This window comes from Melopsittacus undulatus, chromosome 15 (genome assembly GCF_012275295.1).
Source record: "Melopsittacus undulatus isolate bMelUnd1 chromosome 15, bMelUnd1.mat.Z, whole genome shotgun sequence".
NCBI classification, from domain to species: Eukaryota; Metazoa; Chordata; class Aves; order Psittaciformes; family Psittaculidae; genus Melopsittacus; species Melopsittacus undulatus.
The window spans coordinates 454,287-473,572 of NC_047541.1; the positions used below are offsets into that span (position 1 = coordinate 454,287).

The 19,286-nt window shown below is 50.6% G+C and overlaps 1 protein-coding gene across 1 annotated transcript in view; it reads right to left on the bottom strand.

Moving 5' to 3' along the window:
* The window catches only part of LOC101870925 (nectin-1), a 56,156-nt gene that overhangs the window by 4,446 nt on the left and 32,424 nt on the right, over positions 1 to 19,286 (bottom strand). Inside the window, exons 2-5 of the mRNA XM_005142639.3 lie at positions 10,312 to 10,662; positions 9,365 to 9,667; positions 8,823 to 8,940; positions 5,953 to 6,104 (exon numbers count right to left, since the gene is read on the bottom strand). Coding sequence (XP_005142696.1) covers positions 5,953 to 6,104; positions 8,823 to 8,940; positions 9,365 to 9,667; positions 10,312 to 10,662 — 924 coding nt within the window. The remainder of the gene's footprint in view (positions 1 to 5,952; positions 6,105 to 8,822; positions 8,941 to 9,364; positions 9,668 to 10,311; positions 10,663 to 19,286) is intronic.

Genomic DNA, 19,286 nt, shown 5'->3' on the forward strand with positions numbered 1-19,286 from the left:
CCACCCCTAAGATAGCACTCTCTCCTACATGCCACCCCCTGCCACTGCCAACGCCGTGGACACGAACGCTAACACGCTGCTGTGTTGGATTTCACACGTTGTGCAGGGAACAAACTATTTTCTGCTCTGATCCCATCCCCATCCTCCTCGCAGTGGCCCAGTTCCCATGCCAGGGAAAACCAAATCAAACTGTGGGAAGAGAGGGAGAAGAAAGACGGGAAGATCGCAAGCCAGCAGCCGACACCATCCCCTCCCTACCCACACAGCTCCACCCGCTCGTCCACCCACCGCACTCCCCCCGGAGCCTGGAAAACCGAGTGGGGATGCGGATGCGGAACGCGATGGACGGGTACAAGAGAGGAGGAGGAGGAGGGGGACCGGCTGCTCGGGAGCAGGGCAGGGCACAGGCCCCACACCGCCGCTGGATGGCGGTACAGACCGCGCTGCCTCCGCCGCCCATCACCGTGGCCGCTGGGCTGCAGCGAGAGGCCAGGCCGGGCTAAGCCGGTAAGGGATGGGGATCCGCGGGTTGGGGCAGTGTTTCTGCCTCGCAACAAGGTGCAGGCTCCTGCTATGGTTCAACACCCAGGTAACCTGTACTGATGGATGGTTGTTCCTTCATCAGTTACAGGTTACCCAGGTAACTAGAAATGCATGACCTGGGACAGGTCCGGTTCTCAGCGGGTGCTGCTGCACACACAGCCGCTGCTGTCAGCCCCACAAAGGCGGATTTACCCCTCTGCCCACCGAGCTTCGTGCCTGGGGTGCACAAGAGAGCCTGGGGAGAGAGGGCAAAGTGTGGGAAAAGGATCCCCCTTTTTGTGTCCAAGGGGGGCGTGAAATCTCTGGAAAGCCGTGCGATGCCTGAGCGTGCCGGGGGCCCCACGTGAGAAATCCATTAGGAAGAGTCTGCAGAGAATTAAAGCCGCTGTGAAAAGCGGACTGGAGAAACAGGAGACAGCAGAGCAGAGGGAGGGGGAACAAGCCAGGCTTTAATGCCAGCATAAAAAGCCTCCCCATCTCCTGCTTCCCCCCCCATAAAAGAGGGAGTGCTGTGTGAATAGGAATTAGAGCAGCAACACTATCTGCCCGCTGCCCAGCTCTGCCAGCTGTTGCATTCAGCCCTGCTTCCTGTCCCCGTGCCAGGAGCCGGACCTCTGGGGCGGCAGCTGGGAGCGCAGGGAGATGGCCCAAGCCCATAGGTTCTCCTTATCCCTCCATGCAAGGCTCCGAGCATCCCCCTGCCCCGGCTCCTGCCTGCTGCCATCAGTACCCAGTGACAAACCAGGCCTTCCCCATCACAAAATACATGGTTTAAAAACCACATCTTTCTTCTAATGGCTGGTTTCCAATGAAAATGAGACGCATGCAAATCATCCTGCCTGTCCATCATCCTGCCTTATCTACTGCTTTTTGAACCTGCTGGACAATTTCAGTGCTATCTGACAGAATGAGCCCAAATTATCCTATCATAAAGCTCTTGGAGAGAGCTGGAGTAGGATCCTTGGTAGAGGTGAGAGCTAAACCTCATTAGACATCAGAGAACCCACGGGGACAAGAGGCTGCTCCCAAGGGCAGGAAGGGCCCAGATCAGAAAAAGCTTATTTTTAGACATCAAGTAATTCTTCTAGGATATGCAGATCCACAGGAAACCAGCTTTCAAAAGCCCTTCTGCTTATCACACTGCTTAGATATTTGAAAAGATACCATTTCCTATGGTCACATTGCTTCTTGAAGTTACATTTCCATCCTTCTTCCTTCAATCGTAAGCGCCAAGGAAAGACCCAGCACCAGCCAAGGTTCTCACTGTAGCCATGGGCATTGAGGACAACGTCAAACTCCATAAGAAGTCACTTTCTTGACGTGTATCAGCCCAAGCTGCTCCTTGCGTGAAGCTCTTCCAGAGGACTCTGGATTGGATTTCCTCCTGCCTTGCAAAACCAAACACCCACCGCAATGAGAAGCAGAAGGGGGCATAGCCAGGGTGAACAGCAGCTCCGGGAACCTTAATGCCAATGGGGCTTCCCAGTTCCTAGCTGGTCGCAGCAAACACAGCAGGGATCCTGTGGGGCTTGTTAAGAGACAGCTTGCTGATGGCAAAGCTTCCCTTGCCACTCCAGTCCATGCCAAATTATCCCAGGGCTGCAATGTGAGAAACCTGTAGCACTATCTTCTTTCCTTCACAACAGCCCTTGCAGTGATGCATGCCCATCTCTGGCTTCAAGGGATCCTGCTTTTCCTTTCCCTACCAGGGATTTCTGTGCTCCTGTGGAGCAGAGTCACGGGGAGAGGAGGCAGTGGGGATGGAAAAACCACTGGCAGCTAATGCAGAAGTTCAGCAGCTGCCGCTGGCATTTCAGAGTGTGACGGCTTTCAGGCCAGATGCCAAACGTGTCTTAGGTTCTAATCTCTCTGTCAGGTCACCTATCGCTTGTCAATCAAGCACCGCTCCCCCAGGGGCCTGCTGGCACAGACACCATCAGACAGGATGCAGCAGGCACTCCTACCGCCATCCATGCATCCCGAAGATTAGCATCAGTCAGACCCCCAGGCTTGCTCCTCTGTAGCCCCTGGCCCTATGTCCCCCCATCTAAAGCAGCCATGAGCAAACACTCGCTGGTGCAGTATCTGGGCTTCAGGTGCACTTGCATTTAACTCTCCCCAGAACGAGCATCCTCTTCAGCTCTGAGCCTCTGAAAAGGGCTGGGGCTGCATGGCAGAGAGCTCCAGCGAGCCCCATGGGCTGTTTGCAGTGACCTTGCTGGGATGAGATCACTGGGGGTGTGCTAATAACTCCCTGATGCAAGCCAAGCAAATGGGGCGGCCATCAGCCCCTGCCTGCATGTTGCACATCCAAGGCCAAGTCTGCAAAGCTTGGCCCTGGGCAGGGAACAGCACAGAGTGTTCCTAAGCCTGCTGTATCCTGGAAGAAAGGACCCCTTCCTGGCCTTGGGAAGCAGGTGGGAGCCTGTTTTAACCTCTTTCTCCTTCTGCTTCCGCTGGCTAAAGCCAGAACACAAGCGCATGAACGTCCCCCTGCAGACACACAGATGTATATGTACACACATGCATTGCTGCACGCAAGCCCATAGAGCAAAACACACGTTCATTAACACATGCATATTCATACATGCCAATGTGATGCTCTTGCACCCTGCATGCATACATGACTGCAGGCATGGAGGACTGGGAGGCCCATTTGCATGCCATGATACAGACTGGGGTCACACATACGTGTATGTACATGACCAGCTCCCTGTGCATGTGTGTGCAGGCATGCAGGGGCACACACGCAGGTTATAACCACAGCCCTTCATAAGTCACCTAACTGCCTGCAATAAATAGTTACATGTCACACTACATGGCTTGGCCGCAACTGACAAAGGTCCTGCAAGGCAGGAGAAGCTATTATGGGAACAGATTGCTGGAATAAAATATTGAATTTCCCCTTATCAATCTCTTTAATGTGCTATAACTCTAATAGATGTGCTCAGCCTTCTCCCTGCGAACAAATCGCCCTCCCCAGGAAGGGGCTGAACTATCCCTGCACTCCTATCTGGAGCCAGGGCTGGGAGGAAGGATGCTGTGCGGCAGGAGGGGGAGGTCTGTACCCAGGGAGACAGGAGGGGGAAAAGCTGCTGCAGGGTTTTCTCTGCATCAGCCTTCTGTTTTTCCTCCTCCCAAGGCTGGCTGCTCCCTAGATTGAACTCCATTTATTGCATGCAGCTCTTGAAAGAGGTTTCGTGGTCCACTGACAATCCCTAAATTGCCTGCAAGACCCAAACAAATGTACCTGTAATAGCTGAGCGAGGACGGCTGAGCCCTCCCCAGCACTGGCCTAATCGGTCCTTAGGGAGAGCTGGATAAACATATTCAGATCCCATGAATTATTAAAGGCGTTTTTCTATGTGGTGGAGGCCTGGCTTGACAGATTGCCTGGTAATCCCTCCTAGCCAGGCAGCTGCAGGACTGCCCTTCCTTCCCTCTCATTTAACCTCAAACCCACTGCTTTGGGAATAAACTGAGATTACAGGCAGGCAGACATCAACCCGACATCATTCCCCTAAAACCTTGCCAGTCCCCACTTCCACATGAGAATGATGCTCTACCATTCTCCTAAAGAAACACCAGGAAGGGAGACACTTCCTAAAGCCCAGAGGGGGAACCCACAGGCTCCTGTCCCTAAAGAAGCCCGTGCCTATGAAGGCAAGTCAGGCTGCGATGCTATTGTGCTGAGACAGATAAGATGCTGGCAGGTGGCAGATGGAAATATGAGGACAAGGCTGTATCTGGTGTTTTGGATCCTGTGCCCTGACACTGACCCTGATGGAAAGAACGACAGCAAGAAATGGACAGTCTATGCAGAAATGGAAAACGAGTCATGGTGAAGAGAGCCCATTCCTCTAAGTCATCTGCAATATCCATCTCACCTCCTCCTCTGTGACTCTGGACTGAGATAGGAAGCTTGTTCCCCCCAGTTATTGTTTCCAGTGTGACTCCAGGTGCTTTTTACTGTGTGGGATTGTTTTCTGTTGCTGATGGGAAGCAAGTCTGATACCTTATACCAGGCACTTGCCTTCACTGTCCCAGAAACACAGCGCCTTTGGAGGCAACTGCCATTAAATGGCCAGTGGCTGAATGGATTTTGACCTTCCCCCCAGCTTCAGGTGGCTGGGCAGGGATGGAAAGGGTGCTGAGCCACATCTGTCCTGAACAAAGAGCTGTGCTCTTCTCGTGCCTTTCACTGGCTAATGAAATATCCCCCAGAGAAAAGCATACACCAGCAGGCAAGGATCCAGGACAGGAGGTGTGAATTAAAGGCTTGCTACAGTTGATAATGATCATAAATAAATACTTGGTAATTAGCATCTAATTAGCACATCCCATCCACTGACCTCCAAGCACTTGGATACAAGAAGATTAGCCTTATTTACCCATGTTGCGGAAGAGGTGGCGAGGGTGCCAAACACAGTGTTATTGCTGATTTCAGGGGGTCAGCTGCCCAGGCCCCCTCTTTATGCTTGCCCAGCACTTACCACTATAGGGAGTGGGTGAAGAGAGCAGCAGCTTGGCCCCCCGATAAACCCATTTCATCATTCCAAGGTCAGACCACTCCTCCAGGACTGGTGTGGCCTGCTACCAGGTCTGGTTTGCCTCAGGTAGGGGTAACATCAGGTAGGGGTAACAACCCCAGACACCTTTCCTGTATTTCCCATGCCTTGGGAAGACCCCAGTGCCCCTCATTCCCCATCCGGTTCACAGGCACCAATGCTGCCTGTGGTATCTGCAGGATGCAGGCTGCTCCAATACCGCATGGTCCTTGCTGTGAGCCCGGCTGGAAAAGTGGCCATGTGCCCTGGTTTGTGCTGCCTGCCCACCTTGTCTGCATCCTGGGATGTTACTCCTTTCTGCAGCCCAGACAATGCTACTCAAGTGCTACCCACAGCATCTTGGTCATGGGTGGCAGTCAGATGAGCCAGTGCACAGACCAACAGGGCCTTGGAAGGAGCATTGCCGAACATCAGGAACACCAAACATCATCCTGAACAACTGCCTCATCCATCTCATGCTTTACTGTCTCATCCTACTCCTTCTTCTACCTTCTAACAAGCATCTCCCCGTGGTGCCTTCTCTTCTAACTTATCCAATAAATTCTCTGAATCCAAAGCAGAAGACCAGGGGGAAACAAACTGAATGTATCTTGGTTTAAGAAAGGAAAAGACAACGAGCGGAAAGGAGAAAGACTCCAAGCCAAAACCAGTGCAAAACCAGGGCAAAGCAAAGAACTTCACTGCTCCCTTCCCATCATGAAACTTGCACCCCTGTGAGGGGACACTGGTGATTGAGGCAGTCATTACCAGACATAACTGGTAGCTGCCAACCACTTGTACCCTTCTCTCCCCACCTCCTCCTCCTCTTCTGTCTTTCAAAGCACACCAAGTGTTTTCCTACCTGTGACATTGACTTCCACCAACCCCGACCGGGTACCGATGGCGTTGGAGGCCTCACAGACATAGGTGCCAGCCACGCTGTAGGAGACGGGCCCTTTAAAGTAGATGGTGTTGTTCTGGATTTCCACGCTCCCTGGCAGAGTCCCATTTGGCCTAGAGGAAACAAAGAGGGTAAATCCATTGAATGATGAGAATCAGGTTCTTTATATGGATTGTTTGGGGTTTTTGTTCCCCTTTTCTCTGTGATTACAAGGGAGATTGGACATATCTGGGTCACCTCCAGCCCTGACTTTGCATTTGATGGAATACACAGGAATGGGACACCAGCCTGACCCTGTTTTACTCCAGTTTCCTGCCCATGGAAGCCTCCTGGGCAGCTTATCAGCCAGTGCTAACTGGAGCTCAGCTTGAGTAAAGCAGTGTTGATTTAGAGCCCTGCCACCTATGAGCTGCCCATGTCAGAAGAGGTGTGAAAGTGGCATAATGCAGAACTAGATCTAGAGATACCCAGAATAAATGAACAAAAGCAGGCAAAAAATAAACCCAAACCCCCTGTGTGTTAGGAAAAGACACACATGGCCTGGTTATTCTTAATTACTGAAGCAAAGGAAAGTAATTACTTCTCTTAGGCAATTAAAAATTACTCCAGTCATTTGTTCCCCTCCTCCCACCAAAAATGTGCACATATTGTCAGCAATTTGTAAGAAACAAAAGGGAATAATGGGGGTATAATTAGGTCTGTAAAGAAGTGCCTAAATGCACATGCACATATTTTGCATGTCTACATGTACACATAGGCACATATGTGTAGCAAACACTTCAAGTCTTTCTCAGCTACATCAGGCCAATGATCCCAAAGCTGTTAGAAGAACATGATAGCCTAACATTGATCCTCTGCCTATAGGGCCCTGAACAAAAGAGCGCATCTAAAATCTGTGGTGTGTGATGCTAAAGAAGGCTATTGCTTCCTCTAACAGCTCCCCTGACTGCTGCTCTTCAGGGATGGCTGGCTTTTACATTCCAAGCAGGAACCAAACATCCTTTCTTCCTTTGTTTCCCCAGTCTCACTTGCTTTCTCTGTTTTCCTCTTCTTCCACCTCCATTGTCCTTATCTTCAGCTGCGTTCCATCTTTCCTTTCCATCCTCTCAGGTCAATAATCCTATACTCTGTCCTAACAGCCCCATCAAGTGTGCAAGAGAGACTGGGGAATCAGGCTGAAGCACTGTCAGGCTTTGAAACCCATAACTCTGTAGCTCCTTGCCTTCTCTCTCCATTATTCTTCCCACAGTTCCTTCTCAAAGCAAAGTATTGATGCTCCCAGCTGTAAGTCAAGAAACCCTTGCAGGCTAAAGACAGACAAATGGACATATGCCCAGCTCACAGAGAATCCAATAGGAAAACAACTCTTCCCAGCGTTGAAAAAAAAGGCATCAATCAGATAAGCACATGGGGAACAACTCAGTGCCTGGCTCACAGAGATGCTGCTCCCAAGAATCCATTTCTGCCAGAGCTGACTTTATTACCCACACAGTGTATAAACCAGGTGTGCAAATGACACATAATAGTCATGCAGTTCCATGCTCAACCCTAACACCTGCATCCCCTGTTGCGTTTGAACCCCGTTGGTACCTAAACCTCTTTCTTGCCCAGGGCTGCAGAAACATCACCTGGCTGGGACGTTTGGCACCTGGTGATGCTGTGCTTCAGCATCACTATCATAGCAGGAGCAGACTGCTCCAACAGAGACCAGGGTCTGTGACAGAGCCCCTGCTGCAGAAAGCCTGATGCCCAGGAGCCCAGCATGCATTCAACCTCCAGCCTAGATGTGAGCAATAGCAGAACAAAGGGATGAAATGACTTGCCCAAAACCAGAGCAAACCCCTTCCTGTTGTCCCCAGCTCCATCTCACAAGGCTTGCTTCAGCTCATTTCATTGGTCTGGCTGGACAGAGATAGCCTAAACTGCCTTGGGTGCCACAAGGAGCATCTTTGCCTTTAATGCTTTCCTGGCAATGTTGTGAGAAACTCAGAGAGCCCCTTGGAGTTTAACTGGCAGAACCAACGGAGCAAGAGAAAGGAGAACAAGAAGTAGAAAGAAGGCAAGAAAAACAATCCTCTTCAGCCTTTCACTGTGAGCAGTTTGATCTGGGAAGCAGAGTAAGAGTGAATATGCCTAACTCCTTACAAAGCCATTTTGAGAGCCTCTTTCCTGATGACAAATGCCAGCTGAAAAGAAGAAAGGATCCATTTGATCTTTCTTTTTTAAAGCTACATGAGTGCCTCTAGAAAGGAAAGAGGGAGAGAAGAACCACATCAGGTTGCATCAATTCCCATACGAGTCCCCAGACACCCCTCACTCACTCTTCAAGCCCTTTAGTGTGTTCAGCCAAAGCTGAAACCCTGAAGGATAGGGAATTGTTTCTGTTTAATGTCAGTCACAGGAGGATGAGTGTTCCAAGGGGGAGCTCCTGCTCACTGCTGGGGCAGATTCCAGGGAAAGGCTTTTGGACATGGAGATAATTTTGGTGCTATTTGTGCCCCTTTAAGGAAGGGAAGTCTCGGGCTCTTTTTCAGCTCTCCTACTGACTCACTCAATTGGTGCTGGGCAAATTATTCACCTTGTCATATCTCAGCTGCTTCACAGCACCAGAGCAGAATGGGATTCCAGTGGAGTGAGAATAGGAAGTTATCCAGGGTATTGAGGCTGCAACTCTCCCCTCACATACACAGGTTTTGCCTTGGACATTATCACTGACAGTGATGTGACCAGGCCCTAACTGACCAGAGAGTGACTGAGGTTTCTATGGGTTTCCTTGTCCCTGTTTGAAGATCCTATGTGCTGCTGAGAGCAGTAGCACTGTAGACACTTACAGCTTCCATTCATAGGTGTGAGCTGGGGGGTTGGCATCAGATTTGCATATCAGCTTCACATCCTTCCGGTTGAGGAACCAGTTGCCATCAAAGCCCTCGATAGTGACTTCTGGCTCATCTGCAAGGGGGTGAAAAAGATAGAAGAGCAAGATGGAAAAGGAAAGAATTATGGAAAAAGAAAAGGGAGAACATTAAGTAGGAAGAGATGAGGGGGCAGAGGTGACAGAAGGAGACAGATTGGAAGGTGGGAAAGATGATGGGACAAGGAATGTGAGAGAGGATGAATGAAGAAGAGAGAGAGAAGGGGAGGAACAAAGGGACATGGCAGAGGCAGAGAGGGAAAGAAGAGAAAGCATATGATTATTCCAGGCATCACTTCATCTTTCACTCCCCAGAAGGAGAGAGCAGCCCCTACTTCAACCCTTGCATCAGGCCAGCATCTTGCATTCAGAACAATCCCTTTTTGGCCAGGTTTATCCCCATCCCAGGGCCTGTCCATGGATGGTTTATCCCCATCTCCAGCCCTGCCCATGCTCACTTACACTGCACGTTGAGGGTCATGCTGTCGGTAAAGCGGTCCAGCTGGTAATTGACCACACACATGAGCTGCTGGCGATGGGCTTCCCGGCTCGGCACCAGCCGGTACCGGCTGATCACGGTGATGGTGCCATTGCTATTCCGGATCTCCTCGAACTCCGCTTCCCCTTTGAGCTTGGTGTCCCAGGTGACAGTGCTGGGGGGCTTCCCATTAGAGGAGGTGCAGGTAGCTACCAAGATCTTTTCTGTCCTGCCAGACTTAGCAATAAGTGGCCGCTTGGTGCCCTCCATCCAATTTGTGGGCTTGGCTGCAAGGAATTGCAAAAAGGAGGAGAAGAAAAGGGTTAGGAAAGCAATGCTCCCCTCTTTATACAGCCCGAGGGATATCTAGCACCCCTGAGCCTGCTGCTGAAAACTGCCAGCAGCCTACTCTGCAGACAGAGTGCTGGAGGTCCCTTAGAGGCACAGATACACCATGGAAGGTCAGTCCTTTCCTGCCATAGGTTTTCAGCACTATGCTTGAATAAGAAACCAAAACTGGAGAGCAAATGAATCATGTACACTACGGATGGGGTCTATTCACTCACAACCCAAGCTCCATGGACAAGCTCTACTTGTGCCCAGGATCTTTCTGTTGTCTTTTCTCTGTCCACTTGACAGCCACTGGCTCGCTACAACTCAGCACTCCCTTAGGGAACGGGTCCCTGTTCCTGCTCCTGCATTTAAGAAACAGGCGAACTGAGGCCTGGAAAGAGGAAGAGGCATTCCTGTGAGAGCTCAGTGAACCACCTACCCTGAGTTCCCTGCTCTTCTCCTCTTTGCAGTCAACTTGAAAGATCATCATAGGTGTAATTCACACCCAAGATTCACCTTTGCCCTAAGCTCCCAGGAAATGAGTCTCAGGCTCCTCCAGATCTGTTTAACTGCAGGCAATGGTTCACACGACTCTTACCCAGCACAGTGAGGTTGAGCTGACTTTCCCGGTTGCCGGCTGGGAAGGTGGCAAACTCACAGATGTAAACTCCCTCATCGTCCAGCTCTAGCCGGGAGAGCTGAATGGTGCCGTCTTTGAAGGAAGGATTCCGGAAAGTCACCCGCTCTTTGTAGGGTGAGAGGATGGAGACCCCCATGGCAGGGTTGTAGATGGCCACATTCTGCTTGGTGCCATTGGTGGCTTTCTGCCATGTCACTTGCGTGATCTTCACATTGGGGAGTGGATTGGTGAAGCTGCAGTGCAGGACCACGTCTGTTCCGATAAAGCCCGAGACTGTGTCATTGACTAAGACAGTCTGAGCTTGCAGCCCTGCAATGAAATGGAAAGACATGAATGTGCTTCTCAGAGAAAGTGAGAAAAACAACAGTTCTTGGACATCACACCCATGAATTCCTTCATTTATTCATTTTTCTGATTCTTGGCATGGCTGATATGAGGCCAGTCTATGGCTACAGGCACCCATTATCTTCTGCAACTACCTGTGTCCACCCCATCTCCTGCGGCTTCATTCCTGTTCATAAACACCCTCCTGTCCACAATCGGTGTTTACACTTCACTACAACCAGCCCTAATGCTCTGCAGCCTAGGGTTCATGGTCACCAAAAGGCATGAGGTTGGATCAATAATAATTTCCTTCCTTTTGTCTTCAAATTTGGACGACATTTGATCAGTTGCTGTAAATATACAGAGCATGCGTACCTGGAGGCTCACAAACGCACTGATACTTATCAGCAAATCCTAACATATGCTAACACACATTCAGACGTCCAATTTAATCCTATTGCAAATGCATCAGTAATTAAGCGAGCTGCTAAGAGTCAGCCCTGATTTTGGAGTGGCAATAGCTCCCATCTAAGAACAGATTTACAGCAGCGCCCATACACCTTGCATGATCTAGCTGCATAATCTAGATTGTTTCTGTGGCCTTTTATTAACCCCAGAAGTGGCTGCATTTAGGAACCTCCCACCTTTATGGTGCGGAGTAAAGATGAAAGGTGCTTGGGCAAAGTGGTGGCTGGTGTTCATGAGTGCTATTCTGTTTCAGCTGATCCCTCCCCTACCAGCTGGAGCACAAGGTCTCCCATCAGACTGACCCTGAAATTCATCTTTGACTGCCACTGTGTCTTCCCCTAATCTGTATGTTTTAGAGATAATGCTCTGGTAATTATACAGCCGGTATTTATATGATAAACGCAATACAGAAGCAAGGTGGTAAGAACAAGAAAAGCGGGTTTTGCTCATTGCTTCTGGCAGAATCTGAAATTGGAGGTATTCTGGGAGACTGAGAGTAAAGGAAAAGAAAGGGGTAATAAAAAAGAAAGATGTGCAAAGAGTGAAGAACATGAAAGGGTAATGAAAGAGACAAAGTCTGGGCAAAGAAAAAAACTATAGCAAGAGAAACAGGGCAGCATCTCCTAAGTGAGGGGACAGAGCACTTCAGAATGCTCTGTTCTTCCAGGGGACAAACAGGTTCCTCATGTAAGTCCAAGATGAATTCCTCAGTCTTAACCCCCCCAGACTCCTGGTGGATGTACCCTGTGATGTACACATGAACCTGAGCAAGGTCTCCCTCCTGCACCTTCACACGCACACAAGTGCAGGCACACAAGTCTCACCCACAAGCATCACCTCTACCCTCCCCGCAGCATGCTCCCATGTTGTCCTCTCACACCATGCCTGTAGCACTCCGCCTCATCCCAGTCCCCACATCTCATCTCTAAGCCTCTTCTTTCTCCCCTTCTCCTTCCCATCACGCCAAGCCTATGACCCCGAGGACAAGCCTCAACAATCCATCCCGGCCATGAGACGCCATCAGCTGACCACAGGCATCAGCACTTAAGACCGAAACTCAGTCTCTAGAGCTTTGTGTGAACTTGCCCCCTTCCCTGAGTCAAGTGCTGGTTTGCCCCACACCCTAGCATCGAGGCTGGGTGCTCAGGAATGTCTTTCAGTGCTGCTTACAGCCACAGCAAAGCGCTGGTGCCCTCATGTGCCTGCATGCATGAAGACTATTCCAACACCAAACCATCCCATGACATATGGGACCCCAACACACATCAGCCTTCCTGATGGAATGAGAGCACTGGATGCAGATAACGCTGTGCTGGGATGCGAGGAAGATGGATGGTGAGAGGGGAGGTGTCTCCAACATGCTTTGCAGCATATGCTGCTCCTTCTCCCCTGCAGGTGAGAGTCTCTTGCAGAAGTGCCCACACCCGCGGAGGTGAGCAACACAATTTGCCAAGCAGTCTGGCTCGGAAGCCTTCAGAGCTTCACAAAGCGTGTGGGAGCTTGCCGGGGAGCAAAAGCAATCACGTAGCAAGGGCCCTGGGAACAACCTGCTGCTCATCTCATGCAGTAGGTGTGCTCAGCACTCCCTCTTTCTCCCAAGGCTGGAGCAGAGCGGATTCATCAGCACCGGTCCCCACCTCTTTCATGAAGGGCCCATGCCCTGGAGCAGGACCTGCCCACGGCTGGGGCGATGGCGCAGCTGGCTGCGCTCCCACACAAGCTGCCTGACCCCCCACAGGCCCCAGCGCTTCCCTTTGAACCCAGCTTTCCACATCCCAATAAGAGAGGCCCCGTTCGCGACAGCAGGAAGTCGTGGCCCGGTGCCTCCTCCCTTGCCAGCAAAGCAAGGGATGAGCCGAACCCCAGAGAGGATGGATAGGAAGCTACCAGCATCTCCCCAGAGCTCCCATGGAGGGCAGCAGCCTGGTCTCTCCCTAACAAGGGTTGTGGATAGGCACTGCATGCAGAAGACTATGGCAGGATGCAGGCTACTGCTGCCCAAGGATGGGTACCTAAGATGTGCCTCTTAAACAAGGATATTGCGATACACATCACAAGAGAGAGGCCAATCCAGCCCTGACTTATCATTACTATGTCCTTCCTTAAAGCAATGATTTCCCTGCAAATCAATGAATGATCCTTAAAAAAATCAAGTGACTTTTCTTGACTTTAAGCAGTGGAAACAATTCCCAGTCCTGCTCTCCCCCTTCTACCCTACCACTGCCATGGGGTGCATGCATCAGTGCAGACTGCTTGCACAGGAACTGGAGAACAAGCAGACTTTGGTGCTGACAAACCAGACCCCAGAACGGTCCTTGCAGAACCCTCTGCCCAGGTGTAGCAAACTTTTGGCTAGGGAAAAAGCTGGTGCCAGTTCAGGACTGCCTGCCAGCAACACCACACTGCCAAAGCTGGGAGTCAGGCTCCTACATGTAGCAGCCTTAACAAAAACACATTCCAAACTTTCTAAAGGCTGCAGGGGAAAACGGGAGAGAATAAAAACAGCACAGGAACAAAACAAATCAAACAAAAAATACCCCCAAAAAACCCCAAACACCGTGCGGAAATCGCGTTTCCTTTCCAGGTGACTGAACAACTCATGGCTCTTTTGCAAGAGAGGGTGAACTCTTTCTGTTGTGCTCCTCGAAGCCTCCCGTCAGGAAAACAGCTCACCCATTGTTCGGCTCCACACCAGGGCAACAATACGATGATGAGGAAAGGGGACTGGTGGAGTAAAGGGGTTTTCAAGTTGCTGGATTAGCCTTCCATGCTCCCAAACTAAAGCAGAAGCCAGAGGGCAAACTAGCGGCTGTCATGCTCTGGGGAGCAGTTGTTTGCAAGGTGACTGAGCTGGGACGGCAGGTCTTCCCTCGGCCCGTTACACACTCAATAATTCATCAGGGCAAAGGCATAGATAATTGATGGTAATGAGGGTGCAAGGCAGGGAGAGGAGGAGAAAATAAAATCACTAATCAACCTCTGCAGGGCCTTGAACATATTAAGCAGGATGTGCGCATGTGTGGATGTGCAGCACTGGGGGTTCGCCTTGCTGCTGCTTTGCTGAAGGATCTGTGTGGTCGGTGTGGCAGGGAAAAGGCTTGGATACACCCTGCCATTTGGGGTGCCTATGCCAGATCTCCCAGTGCCCACCAATCCACTCGGATACCTCCCAGGGGCAGCCAACACACATGGAAGCGTTAGGTGTATAGGTTGAAGCTTGCCGAGTTGTGTTTTACTCGTTGGTTTTTTGGTGTTAGCTTTTGTTCAGGACCAAAAGCAATAAAAAAGACCCAGCTGAGTGCCAAGGACATGTTGGTGCCAAGACCTCATTAGTGGAGACCTCTGGGATCCTACTCCTCCACCTTGGCCTCTGAAGTGGTTTGTGCTGATGCCTTTCCCCACGATCCCAAACCCAGATATTTACTGGGTCACACAAGGCCTTGGGGGCACCATGCAGAACCTCAAGGTGCCCTGCGGCACAGGCAGTGGGCTGGGAAGGGAGGTCTGAACTCTTTGGGTGTGAGGGGCGCTGGGGAGGGAGCAGATGAAGTGCCAGCTTGTGGCTCTTGAACCTGAAAACCCTTTCTCCTAAAAGCCCGCAAGGTGCTGGTATTACATCAAGGCTCCCACACTTGTAAATCTGGTTCTTGCTCCCCCATATAGAAAGCTCTGGAAATGATCTCCAGGCACTGGTGAGCTCTGTCACAACAGCGAGCCTCCAATCAATGCCTCTTTGTTAAGAACCATGTGAACTCCATGCTGCTTTGCACAACCTTGCCTCGGCTGAGCCTCTCACCAATTCCTCTCCCTCCTGTTCCCTGATACTCATCTCACCCCAAGGGCATTGAAACAGCCCTTGGCAGCAAATGTGATGAGCCACCCTTCAGTGTGGCAATATCATGGCTGATGCAAAACTCTGAGGGATCAGTACTGATAGTCTTTGCATCCCTTATATAACTAAACTGAAGGTCACGGCAGCTGGACCTTACAAAACCATTTATTGGCATTTCTGAATTCACCTTCCAAGTCTTCCTTACTCTTACGTGCAAACCAAGGTCTGAAACACAACCCTTGTGGAGCAGAACACAACCAGATTCCAACAGCCCAGAGGAATGCCACAGGTGTGTTAGGCAGGGTGGGAAATGGGAAAGAAGATCCTAAATCCCAGCAGGGGAATTTCAGGTGGCAAGAAGCAAAGGTTTGAGCTGGTGCTGCGCCAAGATGTTGGGGTTAACACCTGTCCTCTTGCCAGAGAGACTTTGTATTGATTGCCAGGCATTCAAATCAGCACTCTGCTGCTCTTCCAGAAGAGCACAGTGCTTGCCTCACCCTGCTTAGTCAATGCTTGCAGCCGACTGCAACAAAGGAGTGGTCTCCAGTGATTCACCAACATGCAGTTCCTGCAGCAGCAGACTTTCACTGGAGGTCTCACTGTCATGCACTGATTCAGTTCTGCCCCACTTACTGTGGAGCTTGTACACCAAAGGGATTAGAAGAGGAAGACTGAGTTTCCAACACAAGGGCCATAGAAGGAACATGAATGTAAAAGATGTGGCAAGCTTATAGCTCCAGGTGACATGGCTGCACATGAAAGTGAAAGGCCTGAGATAACACTGTGATCAGGTAGGGGCACACCAAGAGAAACTGCAAGCCCAAGCATCCCTTCCCCAAGCTGAGAGCTGGGAGCTTTATGGGAGCTGAATGGGAAATGGCAGTGTATACACTGGCCCGTCTGGCTTTCATCCAAATCCCTCTCAAAAAAGAACCAACGGGCTTGGCTTTGGCTTGCAAATGGGAAACACAGAGCCTTTTACTCTCGGTCACTGGTTCATATTCAGAACCAGCAGATAGTAGCAACAGCAGAGATGTTATTGTCTGAGGTCCGGTCAATGGCTTGTATTGAGTGAGGTCCCTAAGTCAGTCCTTCGTTGGCTGTCTGCTGGGACAGGGCAGCGGAGATGCCTTTGGGATACAGCAGGGTTGCCTTCTGCCTATGCGGTATTTCCTCTTAGGATAAATGGAGCACAAAGTAGCCTCAGGATCCTCTTCAATGAAAGATCTTCCCCAAAAGGCCTGATCCATTGATGCTCCACTTGTTCTCTGTTAAGGTGTGGAAGGTCTATTCATTGAGCCACCACTGGGATTCACACAAAGGCCCCAGATAACACCGAGGCCATGTTTGTCCCAGGCGTTCTTCACAGAAATAGATGAAAGAAAAGCAGACGCCAGGATGAGCCTGGCCACAGATCAAACACAGTGGAAGGCAGAGATGAACACCAGGCTGGACCATTAGTTCTTGCTGTCTGTGCTTCTGCTTTGCGAACAGTCTCAGTTGCAGCCAACCTTCTAGTTCTCTAGGAAAAGGGCTGCCAACCAGAGGAATGGGAAGGGAACAACGATGCCTGCCTTTGCTCCTGGCTTCCACTCTGTGCTGTACCTCTCCTGGCTTTCACACAGCTGCTTTGCTTCCCCCCCGCAAGTCAAGGAGGGGAACATGCCCCATGGCGAACACAGGAGGGCTGGCAGAGCAGGGCTGCTGCTGAAAGAGCTGACACAGCACTGGGAAAGGCCTTCCTGCAATAAAGCTGTGAAACCCCATGCTCAGCAACAAAGCACAAAGGCTCCTCAGTCACCACGGAGGAGCCGGCTCCGCTGCCCGCCCCACCCCGCAAGCATGTCGGCTAATCCTTGGGCAAGAGCTGCCAGTTCCCACACACCTGAGCAGCGAACCTGGCTGCCCCCAGCCTCCACCTGACGCGCACCAGCACTGGGACCACTTTCCCATCCATGCAGCCTTTCCCTTCAGCTCTTTTCCCACTGTGAGCTCTTACTCATACCTGTCCAGTGCCTGGCTTCACAAGACCGTCATCGCCTTTCCCCTGTGGCCTTGTGCAACTTAACTATAGCTAACTCACAGCTCCCTCTTCCCCTACTGCATGTCTCAGGTAGGGGATTGCCTCTCAGCTTGGTCTCCAATGCTTGTTTCTTTGACTTGCTTTCCTTTTTTACAACAGTTCCTACCCCTTTTTTGTCTCTCCAACATCACTTGCACCTTCTCATCCCTAGCCACTATTCCCTCTGGAAGGGCATCGGTGAATATGTCCAGGATCACAATTCTCCACTAGGAAAAGCAGGCAGCAGGCCACGAAAATACAAGGATGGACAAAGAACAAAACAAATCAAAGACCCTTCTCTCAAGAGCCTGCCAGCAAGGGAAAAGCCAGAGTCTTCTTGCTTACCCACTCTGAGCTGTAAACAAGAGGGAAGACTGGGAAAGAGGACCACAGTCAGAGCCAATGCTTATTTGGTGGTTGGGTGGGGAAGCAAAGGCAGGAAAAAACCGCACAGCTGGAAAATCAAGTGTGGAGGAGGGGGAATGCTGAAGCATTAAGCAGGGGTAAGCTAATTAAGCTGAGACTGTCCTGAGACCTTATCTTGATGGGCTGAGTCCCCACATGTACATGAGTATTTTCTCTGCCCTGCCTCCTTCTTGGACTTCCTTGTTGCCTTGGATGGCGTTCAAGGAGTCCTGGTCCAGGGCTATGTATTCTCCCTATTAGAGCTCTCCAGGTGCTAAGGAGGAGGGATTTAATGAAGAGCTGTGAAGAGGGGATCAAGATAGTAACCCATAGAGCATCTCATTTCGGAAAGGGAGGAACTTGAGACTGAAGAGATTCCACACAAACAAAAATGAACTCGATGGCACAGAAAGAGGGAATATCAGATCCTTCCTTCCCTCCCTGGGCTGACAGCGCAGAGCAGGAAGCTGGGGAGCTCTCAGGGCTCGGCCGGTCATGACTCATTCGCCTCCACAATGGGAACGCGACAAAGCCGAAACTCTGCTGACTCAGGCGTGACTTCAGCGCCAGGGTTAATAGCTGGCAGCCCTATGCTGGCTGCCCCCACCAGCCCCTGGTTCTCTCTGCCCTCACTCAAATCAGGCCTCTTTTATCAGGGGGGTGGATGCCAGGTCATGAGATACTACCAAAGGACACAAACCCTCTGGTCTTCTGTCTGAGACATGGTGAAAAACGCACCCCTGCCTGCCAAACCATGCTGGTGTCGACCAGACCTGCAATTTCTGTGAAGAAGATCAAAAGTCCCACTTTCCTATAGTTTAAAGGCATGCTAACCAGTCACGGCTTTGTGACTGTGGTCTTGCTTTCCTCCTGTCTTTCTTCCCATTATCCTTTTAGTCTATAATCTCCTTAAGTTAAAGGCAAATGTTTCCTACTCTTGCAAGTGGGAATGCTGCACTCTGTTCTACTATAATTTGTTTGGAGGCAGAAACAACACAATTTTTATGTGACCAGAAGAATGTGATCCATGTTCTGCAGGCTCATGACCCATCAGAGCTGACAATTAGGCAAAAGCTTTGCAAACAACATAAGTGCAAACATGGTACCAAACAGATGCAATGGACAGACCCCCTTTGCCAGCTGAGTGTCTCTCTCTTAGTGGGTGGAAGGTGTCCCTGCCCATAGCAGGGGGTCTGGAACAAGATGATCTTTATGGTCCCTTCTAACCCCAAACCATTCAATATTTCTATGATGATCTTGTGCTAAGAAAAGTGAAAGAGACTCAGACCTCCCAACTTTGACCTGTTTAAGGCCTCCTGCCCATGAATAACAGGCTGTAAAGAACAGTGTGTACATATAAACCCTATCTCAGTGCCCTGCCTTATTTCCAGCCTGCTGCTGTTCAGCTTTCTTATCACCAAGTCCTTGTGCAGGGAACTAATTTAACCTCTTCCCAGATCTATGATCTCCACAGTGCAGAGGGACAGACACCAGCTTTAGTCCTACCTGGGCCCCATCTGTAGGCACAATTCTGCATCTTTATGAAAAGCTTCGCATCTTCAAAAGGCTTTTCAAACAGTAACTAATTAATCTTCCAACATCCTGAGAGTCAGAAAGTATCATTACCCCTGCTTGCAGGGATGGGGAAATCAGAGGTGTTGAATGACAAAGGAGATGTGCCCAAGGCCACCCAGGCAATCACAGGCAATCTCACTTGAATAGCTCGGTTTAGATGTGGGTATCTGCATATTATGGTGACAGTTCTCACCTAAGGAAGCAGGTATGGAGGCATCTGTGGTGAGGCCTCACAGCCCCACCCACCGCTCATGCAAACAGAAGAGG